At 32.6% G+C, this 17,512-nt stretch overlaps 2 protein-coding genes across 2 annotated transcripts; both read left to right on the top strand.

The window, feature by feature from the left end:
* The first annotated feature begins 3,070 nt into the window (after positions 1-3,070).
* On the top strand, positions 3,071-5,149 carry LOC110715990. The gene has a single exon (XM_021894610.1). It carries the CDS (start codon positions 3,071-3,073, stop codon positions 5,147-5,149), a length of 2,079 nt encoding a protein of 692 aa, XP_021750302.1.
* A 1,514-nt stretch (positions 5,150-6,663) lies between these two features.
* Positions 6,664-9,278, top strand: LOC110716001 (glutamic acid-rich protein-like). Its single transcript, XM_021894625.1, has 2 exons — positions 6,664-8,183; positions 8,474-9,278. Exons 1-2 carry the CDS (start codon positions 8,104-8,106, stop codon positions 8,880-8,882), a joined length of 489 nt encoding a protein of 162 aa, XP_021750317.1. The 5' UTR covers positions 6,664-8,103; the 3' UTR covers positions 8,883-9,278.
* The last annotated feature ends 8,234 nt before the right edge of the window (positions 9,279-17,512 follow it).

The following is a 17,512-nucleotide window of genomic DNA, read 5'->3' as shown; positions in this document are numbered from 1 at the left end:
TACACCCTTTTTTTAAAAATCACAATTATACTACTTTAAATAAAATTCCAACATTTTAAACTAATCAAAAATCCTTTAAAACTTCTTAAAATACATCTTTATACTTAAATTATCCATAGAAACATTAAATTATCTCTTACCCCTTTTAAACTCAAAGATAAAATTTAAAGCATAAAAAAAAAACTTCGTTAAAATCAAAAACTGCCCGAAAATCATATTTAGAGGCTGAATTTGGCCACGAGAGGGTGGTTCTTCTTAAAACGTTGTTTCCACTCGAAAAACACTACTTTTTTTTATCAAAATCGGAGGAGTTTAGAACCTAATCGGGATTAAAACGAGATTAATATTAACGAACAGAAATCTAATTCTTAAAACATGAATTTGCGTGTTCAAAATAAATCTGGAATTAAGTTAAACTAATAAGTAGTTGTAATCACCAAAATTTCAAAACATCATTACGATAAAAGCCCTAAATCAATTATTCATAAAAACCTAAAAATCAACACTTTAATAATTAAAACCCTAACTTTTAATACTTCATAAAATCTGAAAATTTAACACTTTATAATCTAAAATTTACAATATTTAATCATTAGAATATAATTATCAAACATACTAATCATGATTAAACAATTAAAATCAAAACCCCAAAGTATATATTATAGGAATAATTATTAAAACAAAATAAAAGTAGAGAGAGAAGGGAAGAACCACCGTGGGTGGTGGCCGACCAGCTGGGCGGCTGCTGGCCGACGGCAGGTGGTGGCAGACCGGCGGTGGGTTGGCGGCAGCAGTGGCAGCGTGAAAGAACAAGCAAAAGAAAGGAAAAAAAATAAGAAAAGAAAGAAGAGAAAAGGAAAAAGGAAAAAGAATAAGAAAAGGGAAATAAGAGGAGAAATAATTACCTGACCAATTGACTTTTTGTGTGGGAAATTTTGGGGATAAATGGAGTATTTATAGTGTAGAGTAGGTTAGGGTAGGTTTGGGCTTCATAAAAAAATAATGGACTTAAATGATGAAGTATGTGGCCCAAAAGTAAAAATAAGATGATTGGGTTCAATAAAGATGCGCTACGTTTGGATTAAATACTTATTGACCCAAATATAAATACCTGCTTTATCTATAATCCAATAATTAAAATAGTTTGACCCAAAATATATTTTATAATTAAATAAATAACTTATAAAATACATTAAAAATACGGGGTATTACATTACCGACAAGGTTCAGCTCCTCAGGGGCGCAAAATTACCATAGAGGTAATTTCCGGAGGGCCCGTGCATGGGGGTTATGTTAGCGGCGCAAAGAAAATTCTATCGGAGTACAAACACATGGTAAACGCATTAGGGGTGGATGAACGACCTCGGCCAACTACAATCCCTTCTGTATCCTTCTCTGAGGATGATGCAAAGGGTATAGTTTTTCCCCATGACGACCCGCTGGTATTGATATTGACAATCAATGGGTGCGACGTCAAGCGCGCGTTAGTAGATGGGGGCAGCTCAGCAAATATTTTGTTCGCAAGAGTGTTTGATGCCATGATGATAGGTTGAAAGTACCTAACGCCGGTGTCGTACCCGGTTATCGGTTTTAATGGTTCAACGGTCAGACCCGAAGGTAGTATAATCTTACAAGTTAGAATTGGGGAAGGATCAAGGGCACGGGACGTGATGGCTGAGTTCCTGATTGTAGCCATGTCGTCAGCGTACAATGTCATTGTTGGTAGACCATTAATTCATGACGTACAGGCGGTAGTATCGACATATCACCTCACGATGGAGTATGTCTCTAATGTCGGCAAAACAGAACGTGTCAGAGGGAGCCAAACGATGGCAAGAGAATGCTACGTGTCGGCATTGAAGCAGCCTTGTCGACAGACTCCAACGAATCAGCATAGTCAGAAAAGGGAGCGATCCCCGCTTACCCAAGATTTGGCAATGGCAAACTTTGGTACAAGGCCCATAACTGTCCCAAGACCGCTGCCGGGAGGAGAAACTATTGATGTCAAATTGCAACTAGGAGTCACAAATCGTAAAGTGAAGATCGGATCCGATATGGACACCGACATGCAATGCCACTTGATTGAACTCCTAAGAGAGAATGCTGACGTTTTCGCCTTCTCGGCCGACGAAATGCCGAGGATTCACCCCGATGTAATGGTTCACAAATTGAATGTTGACAGGCAAGCTAGGCCGGTAAGACAGAAGAAGAGGAATTTCTCCACAGAAAAAATTGAAGCAATACAGGCAGAAGTTAACAAGTTGTTAGCGGCAGGTTTCATAGAGCCGTGGACATACCCAGAGTGGTTGGCCAACGTTGTAATGGTCAGAAAGCCGTCAGGGAAGTGGAGAATGTGCGTTGACTTTACAGATTTAAACAAGGCCTGTCCAAAAGACTGATATCCGCTGCCGAGAATAGATCGCCTGGTTGACTCCACGTAAGGCCATGCGCTCTTGAGTTTTATGGATGCTTTTTCCGGATATCATCAAGTCAGCCTCTATCAGCCAGATCGAAACAAAGCGGCATTTATCACGGATGCCGGAGTTTATTGTTATAAGGCCATGCCTTTTGGAATGAGAAATGCAGGAGCGACGTACCAAAAACTGGTGGACAAGGTTTTTGCAGACCAAAAGGGAAGGAATGTCGAAGTTTATGTCGACGATTCCATCGTAAAAAGCCGTCTGGCTAGAGACCATATTGAAGACTTAAGAGAGACTTTTGATACACTTCGACGGTATCGAATGAAGTTGAATCCCGAGAAGTGTGTGTTCGGAGTCAAATCTGGAAAATTCCTGGGCTTCATGGTTAGAAAAGGGGAATAGATGATAACCCCGACAAAATTGAAGCCATCCTTAGCCTTCCACAGCCGAAATCCATTAAAGACATACAAAAGTTAACGGGCTGAATGGGAGTGTTAACGAGATTCATCAGCAAATCAGCCGACAAGGCATTGCCATTTTTTGTTGTTCTCCGCTAAAACAAAACTTTTGTTTGGGGGCCGGAGCAGGTCAAAGCACTAGAGGCAGTTAAGAACCATTTACGATCATTACCTACAATTTCCAGACCAGAAATGGGAGAAACGTTGCAGCTTTACATTTCGGCGTCTCCAAAAACGGTGGCGGCAGTTTTATTATTGGAGCGCAAGAAATTACAGACGCCTATATATTTTGTGAGCCATGTGCTAAATGCTGCGGAACGGAGGTACCCTCTAGTAGAAAAAACCGCGTATGCAGTAGTCATAGCGGCAAGAAAATTGCGACCATACTTTGATACGCATACCATTGAAATTCTGACAAATCAACCGTTAGAAAAATCCCTTCAGAAAATGGAAACCTCTGGTCGTCTGCTGAAATGGGCAATAGAGTTATCGGAGTACGCACTGATTTATAAGCTAAGAGTGTCGATTAAAGCCCAGGCTTTGTCGGACTTCATAGTAGAAACTTCTTACACTAAAGAGGAAGATGAAATCGGCACGTGGAAGGTATCGGTTGACGGCTCATCGGCCTCAACTGGGTCTGGGGCCGGTATCATCATGACTTCCCCACAAGGAGATGTATTCGAATATGCAATCCGGTTCAAATTCAAGGCCTCCAATAACGAAGCTGAATATGTAGCGGCGCTAGCAAGAGTTCAGTTATGCATAGCAGCAGAGGCAAAGAGGGTAGAGTTATCCACAGATTCGCAGTTGGTAGCTAGCCATTTCAATGGTGGATACGAAGCCCGTGAACCAACGATGATAGCATACTTAGCTAAACTTAAAAGCATAACAACAGCACTTGACCACTTTGTAATCAACCTGATACCTCGTGGCAAAAATACTCAAGCAGATGCACTGGCAAAGCTTGCAAGTTCTAGCTTTAATGACTTAGAACGCACGGTAATGATTGAAGTTCTAAAGAAAAAAAGTATAGACGAAGAGACTCACAAACAAGTAAATTGCGCATCAGAAGGCCGTGAATGGTATGAAGATATATTGGCCTACAAAGTCCAAGGTGTACTCCCCACAGATAAGAACGAGGCGCAAAAAATCAAGAAAGATAGCGTTTGTTTTGTTATGTTCCGGGGCATGTTATACAAGAGGGGTTTCTCACTGCTGTTAAGGAGATGTTTAACGGCATATGAATCAGCAAGATTAATAGAAGAAATACACGAGGGTGATTGCGGAAATCACTCAGGGGGCCGATCAATGTCGTTAGAAGCAATGAAAAGGGGGTACTACTGGCCAACAATGAATACGGACACTCTAGCCTACGCCAAAAAATGTGATAAATGCCAGAAATTCGGACCAGCGATAAATCAACCACCGAATGACCTGACTCCTATCCTCAATCCGATTCCATTTGCGCAATGGGGTATGGATATTGTCGGCCCATTTACCTCAGCAACTGGAGGGCGTAAGTTTTTGATAGTCGGGATAGACTACTTCACAAAATGGATAGAAGCAGAACCTGTGGTGAAGATAACAGCAAACGAGGTAAAGAAGTTTATCTGGAAAAATATCTTCACCAGATTTGGATTACCGATAGCAATGTTGTTCGATCACGGTTCTCAATTCGTCTGCAACCCGGTAAAAAACTTTCTAGGCATATACAAAGTAAAGTTTGCTTATGCTGCAGTCTGCCATCCTCAGTCTAACGGCCAAGCTGAAGCCGCTAATAAGCAGGTTTTAAGTGCCCTAAAGAAGAAAATTGAAGATGCTAAAGGCCTATGGGCAGATTTAGTACCAAAAATATTATGGGCTAACAAGACGACAACCAAAGAAACAACAGGCGAGTCGCCCTTCAATCTTGCTTTTGGATCAGAGGCAGTAATTCCTGCGGAAGTAGGGTTACCAACATTTCGAATTCAACACTTCTGCGAAGATCAGAATGACCTCCTATTACGGCAACAATTGGACTTCCTACCGGAAGTAAGATTAATGGCCTCTATTAAATCTGCAGCTTACAAAAACAGAATGAGTCAAGCCTACAACAAGCGCGTCAATCATAGGCCGTTAGAAGTTGGAGATCTAGTTTTGCGTAGAACGGCGGCAACAGGAAAGGGAAACGCCGATGGTAAGTTCACGGCCAACTGGGAAGGACCCTACCAAATATATGAAACAATACGCCAAGGATCTTACCGTCTCATGACACTGGAAGGGGTCCAGTGAAAGAATGTCTGGAACGCAACTGTGTTGAAAAAATACTATGTTTAGTTATGTCTAATTTGTACTAGTAATGATTAATTTTGTAATAGTAAGATATAGGCATAAATAGTAGACACACATTTTGTAAATTGTGTTTCTTAAGGGGGCTAATTTGTACGCAAATTTTAATTTGGCTAAAAGCCGTTAATAAGAACACAATACTCAGCAGTGATAACTAGAACCATCTGCCCACTTTCGATATGGACGTGCAAACGGCCTAGCTAGCCATAGCAGCCATTCAAGTGCCGAGATGGTTGGATAACTAATGCACCTAAAGGTGAGTTGAATAGACGGTCTGATCCACTGTCGTTGCTCAGCCTGCTAAAGGTTGTAGTATAATCGAAAAGATTTACTCAAGGAAAATAGCGGCACGTTGTGTATCATGAGCCCCGCTAAAAGATTGGGAAGTAAACCTTGCAAACATGTAATAATACTGGTATCGGCATGAAACATTATGTTAAGTTTCACGACAAAATGTTAAGACATTTACTCGTCAAACTAAGGGGCAAGAATAATATTGAAAAGCGATATTAGTAGAGTTGATGAAATATAAGCACACGTACTTTAACGATAATACGCAGATAAAACATTGATACATTCAAAGCACATACAAAGTTTGAGATATGTCAAGCAAAAAACAAAAGTAATATAATTGTCTGCAATCGACAGCCATCACCCAGATGGGCTTAAGTCCCTTACCGGACAAAAACGGATACAGATATAAGTCTTAAATACATAAAATCTAAGCTAAAATTGTCCAGTCAAAAATCATAAACAGAACAAGAACCACATGACGAGCTTGGTGATGACTGTCAGACGCTTCAAACCTGCTTAGCCTCAGACCTCTTCTCCAAACCGTCATCATGAGAAGGAGTGGCAAGAATGGCGTCATCAAATTCCTCGTCGGGAAGGCTGCGAGGATCAAGGTTCTTCATAGTATCAAGGCTGGGAGGATCATCAAAATAATCTTTCTCGTAGCTGGTGGGAGATAGATGTCAGTCGGAATTGTAAGCATCCTCCACTACCTGCCATTTGTCCTCACCCCACTCCTCGGCCTTGCATATGCACCGATGCGCAGCAACCCAACCACCGGTATAGCGGTCAACCAGCTTATCACGGTACAGATCTGATTTTTAAAATTGGTTGACAGCCCTACGCTTTATGGCCGTTTTCTCTGAACACATAAGCTCAAGGTTGTCCTCGGCCCTTTTTCTACTGCCCTTCTCAGCCTCTAATTTCTGCACAAGATCAGCAATTCGAGCCTTTAGCTGAGTTTGGTCCTCCAGCTTCTTGAATAACTCATCACGGTCAGCAACCTTGCCTTCCAGCACCTTCAGTTTGCCCTTGTAACCTTCAATCTCAGCATTATGGGCCTTACGTTCCTCATCAGCTATATATATATATATATATATATATATATATATATATATATATATATATATATATATATATATATATATATATATATATATATATAGGGGAGGGATCCGGTAAGAACCCCTCCTTATATAAGAACCCTAGTTATATAAGAACCAATCTCAGCCGTAGGATTAAGGTAATTTAGACGGTTAAGATTAAAACACGTATTTTTCCTCATACCCCCTACGGCCCTACCACCCGATCAAAATTTTCTCTCTCCTCTAACTTTCTCTCTCTTCGTGCTCATCACATTCTCTCTCTGAAAACCCCCAAAAATCTCCATAGAAATTGCAATTTGAAGGATTTTCGACTCAGGTATGTTTTTTTTTTTCGATTTTGTTCAAATTTCCATGAACTTAGCATGTTGTTCAAGTAGATTTTGCGATTTTTTGTTTTGATTTTTGCGATTTTATGTTTTCCGATTTTTTGATTTGATTTTGCGTTTTTTTTTTTTTATTTTGTTCAAATTTCCATGAACTTAGCATGTTGTTCAAGTAGATTTTGCGATTTTTTGTTTTGATTTTTGCGATTTTATGTTTTCCGATTTTTTGATTTGATTTTGCGTTTTTTTTTTTTGATTTTGTTCAAATTTCCATGAACTTAGCATGTTGTTCAAGTAGATTTTGCGATTTTTTGTTTTGATTTTTGCGATTTTATGTTTTCCGATATTTTGATTTGATTTTAGGTTTTTAATTGAATTTTGATTGTCAATTTTGTGCTTTGTAACTGAAATTGGTGGTAAGTTTCTGCTGGTAATTAGAGTTTTGCGTTTTAAATGAATTTTGATTGTCAGTTTTGTGCTTTGCAACTGAAATTGGTCCTGAGTTTCAGTTGATATATTAGAACCTTGCATTTTAAATGAATCTTGATTACCAGATTTGTAATTTGACATAAATTGCTTATGAAATTTTCCACTTGCTCTTTTTATTTATTTTTGGATATTTTACAATTAGTTATTTTCCCCCCCTTAGAAAAACTATTCCAACCTGGAAAGTTATTTTCATCCACTTACAAACCAAGCTAAGGAAAATTGGAAAAATTAGTGATTTTTTTGAATTTTGATTTCGAAATTGGTGATGTTGGTGCCATTGCCCCTGTTTGTAGGGGTTGTGGTGTGGTGGTTGATTTATGCAGCAGCAGCTAATTGGTTAGGGGTTGTGGGTAGTGAACTTGTGATTGCAGGGCTGAAAATAAACTTTAGAACATAGGTAGAAAAAATTTGGAACATAGGAAAAAATTAGAACATAGGTTGAAATAATTTAGAACATGGGCTGAAAATAAACTCAATCAAACCTTATCATGTTTCTGTTTCATTTGTCTTTTAAATTTCTAGTTTACTCATTCTATTTTGGGTTTTTCACTCTCCAGCATGTTCTAAACTCTTTTTAAGCATGTTCTAAACTATTTTTCAGCATATTCTAAATTATTCCTATGTTCAAAAATATAATAATAATGTTGGAATGTTAGTAATGTTTTTGATTTCTTAATGTTGCAGTAAAATGCAAGGCCAAAATGAAGAAAAATCAGAAGGAGGAGTTACTAATATACAAGAAGAAGAAATTACTTATGTAAGAAAAAGGTAACTAAACTAATGTTCTAAACTTTACCTATTATGTTTTAAATTTTGTTCTAAAGTTTTCCAATATGTTCTAAAGTTTTCCCTTAAGTTCTAAAGATTTGTATTATGTTCTAAAGTTTTTCATTATGTTCTAAAGTTTTCCATTATGTTCTAAAATTTTCTCTTATGTTCTGAAGATTTGTATTATGTTCTAATATGTATCCATTATAGTTTATGTTCATCTTATCCCTTTATATTTGCACTCTATTTAATGTTAGTTGTATTCTAATTATTTTTTATTGTTTTTAAAGGAAAGTTGAAAACGTTGAAGCGGAAGTAATTGATAGATCGGAATTTGAGAAGCATATTGAAAGTAAAAGTGTTGCTATAAGACATAGAAAACTTCCAACAAGGCTTCAACCACCTCGAAAATTGCAAAAAAAGGAAGGAAGAGAAAAAGATCAAGAAGAAGGAAAAGATCAAAAAAAAGAAGAGGGTAATAATGTTGAGGATGATGACGAGAATAATGATAGTGAAGATGATGGTGAGGATGATAATAAGGGTGATGTAAAGATGAAAGAGAAAGATGAAAAAGAGGAGATGGAAGATGATAGTGAGGAGGAACAAAAAATCAATAAAAAAAATCAACCTCAGGTAATAATACTCTTTAATCTTTACAATCTTTATTTTTATGTTCTAAAGTGCATGCTTATGTTCTAATTTTGCTTATCTATGTTCTAATTATGTTTATCTATTCATGGTGAGGATGTGAAGAAGAAGAAAAGAAAGATTGAAAAAGAAGAAGATGGTGAGGATGTCCAAGTAGTAGAAGCTAATGAGCAAGATAAACTAGTTAAGAGGCAACCTTATCAAAGAGTACCTCCTACTCAATTCATGAAGGATGTGTTGATAAATCTTTCGGAAAAACAAAAGCAAGCTATTCGGAACATTGGTTTTGGAGGCTTTTTGGAATTGGATTTACCAATCCATATTAATTCTATGTAAGTAGTAGAATGTTATGTTCTAAAATCATATTCTAAAATCATAAGTATTATCAATGTTATGTTCAAAATTATGATTTGTCATGTTTGAATTGCTATACACTAATGTTCTAAATTATAAGATTATGTTCTAAATTAGTTATGCTCTAAATTTTGTGCATATGTTCTAAATAATATGATTATGTTCGAAATTAGCTATGTTCTAAATTATGTGCATATGTTCTAAATTGTATGATTATGTTCTAAATTATGTGCATATGTTCTAAATAATATGATTATGTTGTAAATTACTTATGTTTTAAAGTTACTTCTTGTATTCTAAAATTATGATCTCTCATGTTTGAATTGCTATACACTAATGTTCTAAATTAATTTTTTGTTATGTTCTAATGTATGTTTATTATGTTCTAAAATAGACTTTTTTTATTATATAATGTTCTAAATTATGTTCAAAAGTTTAAATATTATACTAAATGTTTTAATCTTCTATGTTCTAAAGATTGACTATTATATTCTAAATATAGTTGTATTGTGCTTTAAATCTTACATTTTTCATTATAATTCTAGGTTGACAGAAAACTTGGTTACGAATTTTGACACGGAGAGATGTTGTTTGATGTTACCAAAGAGAAAACAAGAAATCTTTTTGGAGGCAATTGATGTTCATTTGGCTTATGGGTTGCCATTGGGAGGCAAAAGGATTGAGCAACCAAATGATGAGTCAAATCTGAAATGGAGCAAGTTTCTAAAAGCTTGGAGAAGCAAGTTTGGCCTCAAAAAAGTATGATGATATAATGTGGTTATGTTTTAAATTTTATGTTCTAAAGTATGAATTTTATGTTCTAAAACGTAGATCATTTATGTAGTTATTTGACTTGTAATGTTCAAAATTATATTTAGCTATTTTTATGATATTATATTGGTATAAGATGGTTGTGTTATAAATTGTATGTTCTAAAGTGCTTTGCTTATGTTCTAAAGTGTTTTCTGCTTTAAAATAGATCTATTATCTCCATAGGTTTTAATTTATATGTTTTTTTTACCTCTAAAAGGGAAGTCCAACCAACAAGAGATTGATTGACAGAATTCAAGAATTGAAGAAGGAAAAATCAGTTTCTGATGAATTTCTTTGGAACTTTGTGGTATGTGTTGTCAATTGTTGCATTCGATCAACAAACAACCCACAACTACACATTAAATTCTTGTATAGTTGTATGGATGTAAAGAAAATTGCTGAATTGGATTGGTGCACATTTGTGATTGAGCACTTGAAAGATTCTGTAAGTGTATGGAAGAAGGGAAATTCTTACTTTACAGGTCCTTTACCTTTTCTAATGGTAAGTTTTAAATTCTTACCATTATGTATATATATTATTCTTGTTATGTTGAAAATGTGTGAAAAATATTCTAATTAATTTTAACATGTACTAAATAGGTATTCTATTTTGATCGTCTACAAAGAGGAGGGATAGAAAAACCAAGAAAATGTCCACTAATTTCGGTGTGGACAAAGGAAAGGATTCAAGTGAGATATAAGTTTGAAAAAGATCATGGATTTGGATATGGAAAACTCTTGGAAAGAATGGAATCAATTGTGGTATGATATTTGTATATGCTTATGTTTAAACACTACACTTTATATTCTATCTATATTTGCTTACGTTCTAAAGTTTACCCTTTATGCTCTAAACTATATATTTTATGTGATAACTGTTTTAATATTTACCCCTAAATATTCTAAACTATATACTTTATGTGATAAACTATTTTAACATTTACCCCTAAATATTCTAAACTTTATATTCAACTTACTTTTGCCTATGTTCTAAAGTTTACACTTTATGTTCTAAAGTTTACCCATTATGTTCTAAAGTTTATCCTTTATGTTCTAATCACTCAACTTACTTTTGCCTATGTTCTAAAGTTCTCTCTTTATGCTCTAAAGTTTATCCTTTATATTCTAAATTTTGTAATTCATATATTATAATGTGTAGGAAGAAAACAAGAAACAATCAAGACAAGAGGACAAGGAAAAGAGAAAGGAAGAGTCATCAATGGTAATTATACCTTTTAAATTATTACTACATATGCTTATCTTGTAAAAATTGAAAACACTTTATTCTAACCTTTATATTCTAATCTTTAAAATTTATGTTGTTGTTTTCTAAATTTTATAATTTATATACTAGAAGGCACCAAAAGGAAAAAAGAAACAACCAAAACAAAAGGAAAAAGAGAAGAGAATGGAAAAATCATCAATAGGTTCTAGTTCTACAACTTCTCGAAATGACATGATGGTATGATTTAGTTTATGTTCTAAATTATATTTTATGCTCCATTTAATCCTTTTCTGTTAAATTATCCATGTTATGTCCTTTATGTTCTAAAATATTTTTGTGTTCTAATGAAGGGCTTTTTGAGCAAATTTGGAGATTTGGCAAAAACACTTGCCTCGAATGTTAAAGAGATGTATGGCATGTTAGAACAAGCAAAAGATCTTTTTGTTGAGGAAGAAACAACAGGAAAAATGCAACATCTCATAGACAACATATGGTGCAAGTACACAACAAAGGTATTATAATTATGTTCTAAAGTATTTTCTGGTTGTGTTCTAAAGTATTTTCAGCTTATGTTCTAAAGTATAATAAATTTATATAAATATTATGCATATTATGTTCTAAATTATAATTCTTATTTTATAGACATTCGTGAACCAAGAAGAAAAGAAAAGCCCTTCTATACTCAGCCAAGATCAACATGTCTTCGATGAACCGGCGTTTATTGAAGAATTGGATATGGTTATGGATAAGGCATGGAAGAAATTCGAGGAAACAAGGTCACCAAAGTCACCGACAGTTGGTAATTTCACATGTACATGCTTAATTTCCAAATTATACTTATGTTCTAAATCAGATGCTTATGTTTTAAAGTACTTTTTTATGTTCTAAAACATGCGCTTAAATCACATGCTTATGTTCTAAATTATATGATTATGTTCTAAATTAGTTATGTTCTAATTGTTAAGCAGATTTGAGATCAAAGGAAGAGGAAAAAGATAAGAACAAAGAAGAGAGAAATGAAGAGAATAAAGACAAAAACTTGTTGATTCCCTCACCAGTAGTTGGTAATTTCACATTATTTTCAAATTCATTTTTTATGTACTAATATTTACTAGATATGTTCTAATATTACTTCTTATGCTCTAAATTTTTTCTGGTTATGCTTTAAAGTTAATTCTTAATTTTTTATATTCTAACTATTTCTAGGTTGTCTCCTAATTGTATATATTTCTTATGTTCTAAAGTTACTTTTTATTTTCTAATTATTTTTTGCTATTTGCTATAATACTTAATTTTTATGGTGTAATTGCTATGAAGATTTGGGATCAAAAGAAGAAGAAAAAGAGCAGGACAGAAAAGAGAGAAACGAGGAGGAAAAAATTGAGAAGAAAGAGAAAAGGAATGAGGAGTCACCAAAAACCCCAATTCCTCCAAAAAAGAAGCAACCTTTTGATATAACTCCTCCAAGTTTCAACTTATTGACCCCCTCACCAGCAGTTGGTAGTTTTACATTATTTTCAAACTCTTTTCTTTTGAACTAATATTACTAGATTTGTTCTAAAATTACTTCTTATGTTATAAATTTTTTCTGTTATGTTCTAAAGTTATTTCTGATGTTCTAAATTTTTTCTAAATCAGATGCTTATGTTTTAAACTACTTTCTTATGTTCTAAATTATGTGCATATGCTCTAAATTATATGATTATGTGCTAAATTATGTGCATATGCTCTAAATTATATGATTATGTTCTAAATTATGTGCATATGTTCTAAATAATATGATTATGTTCTAAATTAGTTATGCTCTAAATTATGTGCATATTTTCTAAATAATATGATTATGTTCGAAATTAATTATGCTCTAAATTATGTGCATATGTTCTAAATTGTATGATTATGTTCTAAATTATGTGCATATGTTCTAAATAATATAATTATGTTGTAAATTAGTTATGTTCTAAAGTTACTTCTTGTGTTCTAAATTTTTCTGGTTATATTCTAGTTATTTCTAATGTTCTAAATTTTTTCCAACTATTTCTATGTTGTGTCCTTATTGTTTCTACTTATGGTTTGATGTCCCAGAAAATCAAGAAGATAATGAAGCAGAACTCACTTACGAAGAAGTGACAGCAAATGTTCTAAATTGTGCTTTTCTGAATCCAGATCATCCACCTACATTGGATGAAGAGGAGAAGCAAGAAGAGGAAAAAGAGGATAAGAAAGAAGAGGAAAAAGAGGAGAAGAAAGAGGAGAAGAAAGAAGAAAAGGAGAAGAAGAAAGAAGAAGAAAAAGAAGAGAAGCAAGAGGAGAAGAAAGAAGAAAAGGGGAAGAAGAAAGAGGAGGAAAAAAAGGAGATCCAAGAGGAGAAGAGAGAAGAAAAAGGAGGAAAAAGAGGAGATCCAAGAGGAGAAGAGAAAAGAAAAGGGGAAGAAGAAAAAGGAGGAAAAAGAGGAGAATCAAGAGGAGAAGAAAGAAAATGAAGGAAGCAAGAATGAAGAGAAGAACAAAGAAGAAAAAAATGAGAACAAGAAAGGGTAATCATTTTGTAAACATTAGATCTTTAGGTTAGAAATATTTAGAAAAGTTAGGTTAAACTTTAAAACAAATGTTGGTTATGGTTTAGTTAAATTTTAATTTAGAACTTGGTAATAATAAATTTTGGTTTGATTTGGTTATGGTTTTTGTTATCAATAAATTTTGGTTTGATTTAGTTATGGTTTTTGTTATCTATGTGATATTTTTTAATTGAATTAAGTAGGAAACAAGGAGAAGAAAAAGGAGAAGAAAAGACACGGAAAAAAAGAGGAAAGGATAAGCTTCCAATGTACTTGCGTTCACCTTTCATGGTTGAACATGAAAAACTTTTCAAGAATGTGGACAATAGAAAGGTAGCTGAGTATGCGTTTGCTCAAGGAGATAATAAGTAAGACTTTAAAACTTTAAAATTATATGCTTATGTTCTAAGCTATATGCTTATGTTCTAAGCTATATGCTTATATTCTAAACTATATGATCTAAGCTATAAATTATGTTCTAAACTTCATTCTTATGTTCTAAACTGCGTGTTCTAAGCTACGAGATTATGTTATAAAGTACATGTTTAAAACTATATGCTTATGTTCTAAAATAGGTACTTATGTTCTAAACTATATTCTTATGTTCTAAATTATGTGTTTATTTTCTAAACTACATGCTTATGTTCTAAACTACATGCTTATGTTCTGATTTTATTTTTCTGATTTTAGGGAGCTTTTGTATGCTGATAACATGGGGACAACGATTACGAGAGATGAGATTCATAGTCTCATAGAAGATAAGCACATGTTGAACAATGTTGTGGATGCTTATGTTTGCCTATTGAATTTTGAAAATAAAAGACGTGGTGTAGACAAGAAGAGTAGATTCTTTTTCACTACTGAATGCTATGTATGTTTTCGAACTTAAAATTATAACTATGTTCTAAGAGTAGATTCTTTTTGTTTCTCATATAGATTATACTATGCACCTATGTTCTAATTACTTATGTTTTAATTTCTTTTTCTTTTTCAGCTCATACGTTGTACAGAAAAATACTTCAAATCAAATGAAAGGCAAGATGATAGAATGAAGGCTTTGTTTGATAGAATGCAACAAGAAATGACAACGGCCGAAGTAACAAGCTTCAAAAGCATTCAATTGGTAACTTGGTATCTTATTATGTTGTACTTTTTTCTTATTATATGTTCTAATTATTGGTTTTGTTTATGTTCTAATTATTTTTATCTATGTTTTAAAGTATCTACTTATGTTCTAAACTACTTATTTATCTTCTAAACTACTTACTTATGTTCTAAACTACATGTTCTTAGCTACAAGCTTATTTTCTAAAATACATGTTATAAAAATTATATGCTTGTGTTCTAAACTATATGCTTATATTCTAAAATGCATGCTTATGTTCTAATTTTGCTTATCTATGTTCTAATTCTGTTTATCTATTAGGTTTTCTTCCCGGTCGTTTTACCAGATCACTACTATTTGCTGTGTGTCAACTTTGTGGAAGGAACATTTGATTTGATTGACAACAGATTTCTTCCACCAAATATTCCTTTTCATAATAAATATGGAAATTACCATAGATTAATGGTAAGACATCAAAGTTTACATTTTTTTAATTATACTTTTGTTCTAACTTTTGCCTTATATGTTCTACAGTTTTCCCTTTATGTTCTACAGTTTTTCTTTATGTTCTAAAGTTTACCTTATATGTTCTAAAGTTTATCCAATTTTTCAGTTGAATGCATTTGGTGATTTCGTTCACTCAATTGACTCAAATATAAAGAGTGACTTTGTATCCTCCTTCAAAACAAGAAACTTGAGTATGTCATGGAAGAGCAATAAGAACAAACATGATTGTGGAGTGTTCCTGTTGAAGCACATGGAAACATATGAAGGAGAATCTGTAAAACAATGGAATTCGGGACTAGAATTAGACAATGTAAGTTTAAAACATAAGATACATGTTTTAAATTAGTTTTGTTTATGGTTTTGGTGTTATGGTTTTAGTGTTGTGGTTTGGTTTGGTTATTGTTTAGATATATTATGGTTTATTATATTTATTTATACTTATATGCTAAATTATATTCATGTTCTAAATTATATGCTTATGTTCTAAAGTATTTCTGTTTATGTTCTAAAAGTTACTCTTTTTTTTTTTTTTTTTTTTTGCAGTTTGACCAAATGAAAAAATTAAGAGTGGAGTATTGTGGGAAGATAATAACAGCAGAAGTAAATGAAGAACGGAACAAAGTGATTAGGAGATCAAAAAAGTGGTCAAAGGAGAACAAAATGGATATATGATTGTTAAGATCTTAAGTTTATATTTGTAGAGAGATATTTGCAAAGAATATAACAGTAATTTCTTATGTTCTATGTATTTACCTGTTACAAGAAATATATTGTTGAATCATATTAAATGCTAAAATTTTAATATAAAATATATCATATAAACTTATATGCTAAATTATATTCATGTTCTAAATTATATGGGTATGTTCTAAAGTATTTTTGATTATGTTTTAATAATTATATGCTTATAAAGTTAGGATATTAGAATATATTATTATATATTAATTTTGACTTAAAACTTAAAGTGTAGAACATTAGAACATAAGAAAATTAAAAAAAAAAGTAACAAGAAATGACAACAGCCAAAGTAACAAGATTCCAAAGCATTCAATTGGTAACTTGATTCTAATTATATCTTATTATGTTGTACTTTTTTCTTATTACATGTCCAAATTATTGATTTTGCTAATCTTCTAATTATTTTTATCTATGTTCTAAAGTATTTGCTTATGTTCTAAACTTGCTGCTTCTAATCCATTACTTTTGCTTTATTTTTCCTTTTGAATACAATGCATACACTCTTTAGTGCATATCTAAGAAGGCATATGTAAATCAATGTTAAGAAACTTGAATAAATAAAAGTTGATTAAAGCAAGATTCAACTAAATGCTGTTTAATAAAGGTATCTAAAATGCTTGTACTATCATTACTCGTAGTTCAAATTGACTTAATAAAACAACTTATAATTACGAAAAGGGGGGAAGATGAAAAGACAGGAGATGTTATAAAACATTATAATCAACTTTAATTAACATAAAAATTGATAAGAAAAACACTAGTAGAGATACTCTGAATAACAATTGGACAAAAAAGAAATAAAAATATATTGTTTCTAAAAGTAAATAAATTGAGTTCTTATATTTTAAGAATTACATGAATAATATTTTACGTGCTACTAAATGAGATATTGTTTCTAAATATATAACATCTCATGCAACTGGATTAATAGTATATTCATCAACCTGTAAAGAAAAAAATAAAACAATATTAGAACATAAGCACATAATTTAGCATTAAAAAATGTTATAACATGCCATTTCTATTAGTTTAGAACACATGATATTATATAGAGTAAAAACTTTAGAACATTTAAAGAAACCTTTAAAACATATAAAGAAAACTTTAGAACATATAAAGAAAATATTTTGAACATAAAGAGAAAAGTTAAAATATAAAGGAAAACTTTAGAACAAAATGAATAACTTTATATTCTAAACATTAGAGCATATTGAATTACACTAAAACAGAAAGAATAAACATTAGAACATAGAGAAAACACTTTAGAACATAGAAAAGTAACTTTAGAACATAGAGAAAACACTTTAGAACATATTGAATTACTTTAGAACATATATGAATAACTTTATGTTCTAAACTTGCTTAGAACATAATTACTTTAGAA

Source organism: Chenopodium quinoa, unplaced genomic scaffold (genome assembly GCF_001683475.1).
Source record: "Chenopodium quinoa cultivar QQ74 unplaced genomic scaffold, ASM168347v1, whole genome shotgun sequence".
Taxonomy (NCBI): domain Eukaryota; kingdom Viridiplantae; phylum Streptophyta; class Magnoliopsida; order Caryophyllales; family Amaranthaceae; genus Chenopodium; species Chenopodium quinoa.
This window is presented reverse-complemented; position numbering and strand designations above follow the sequence as displayed.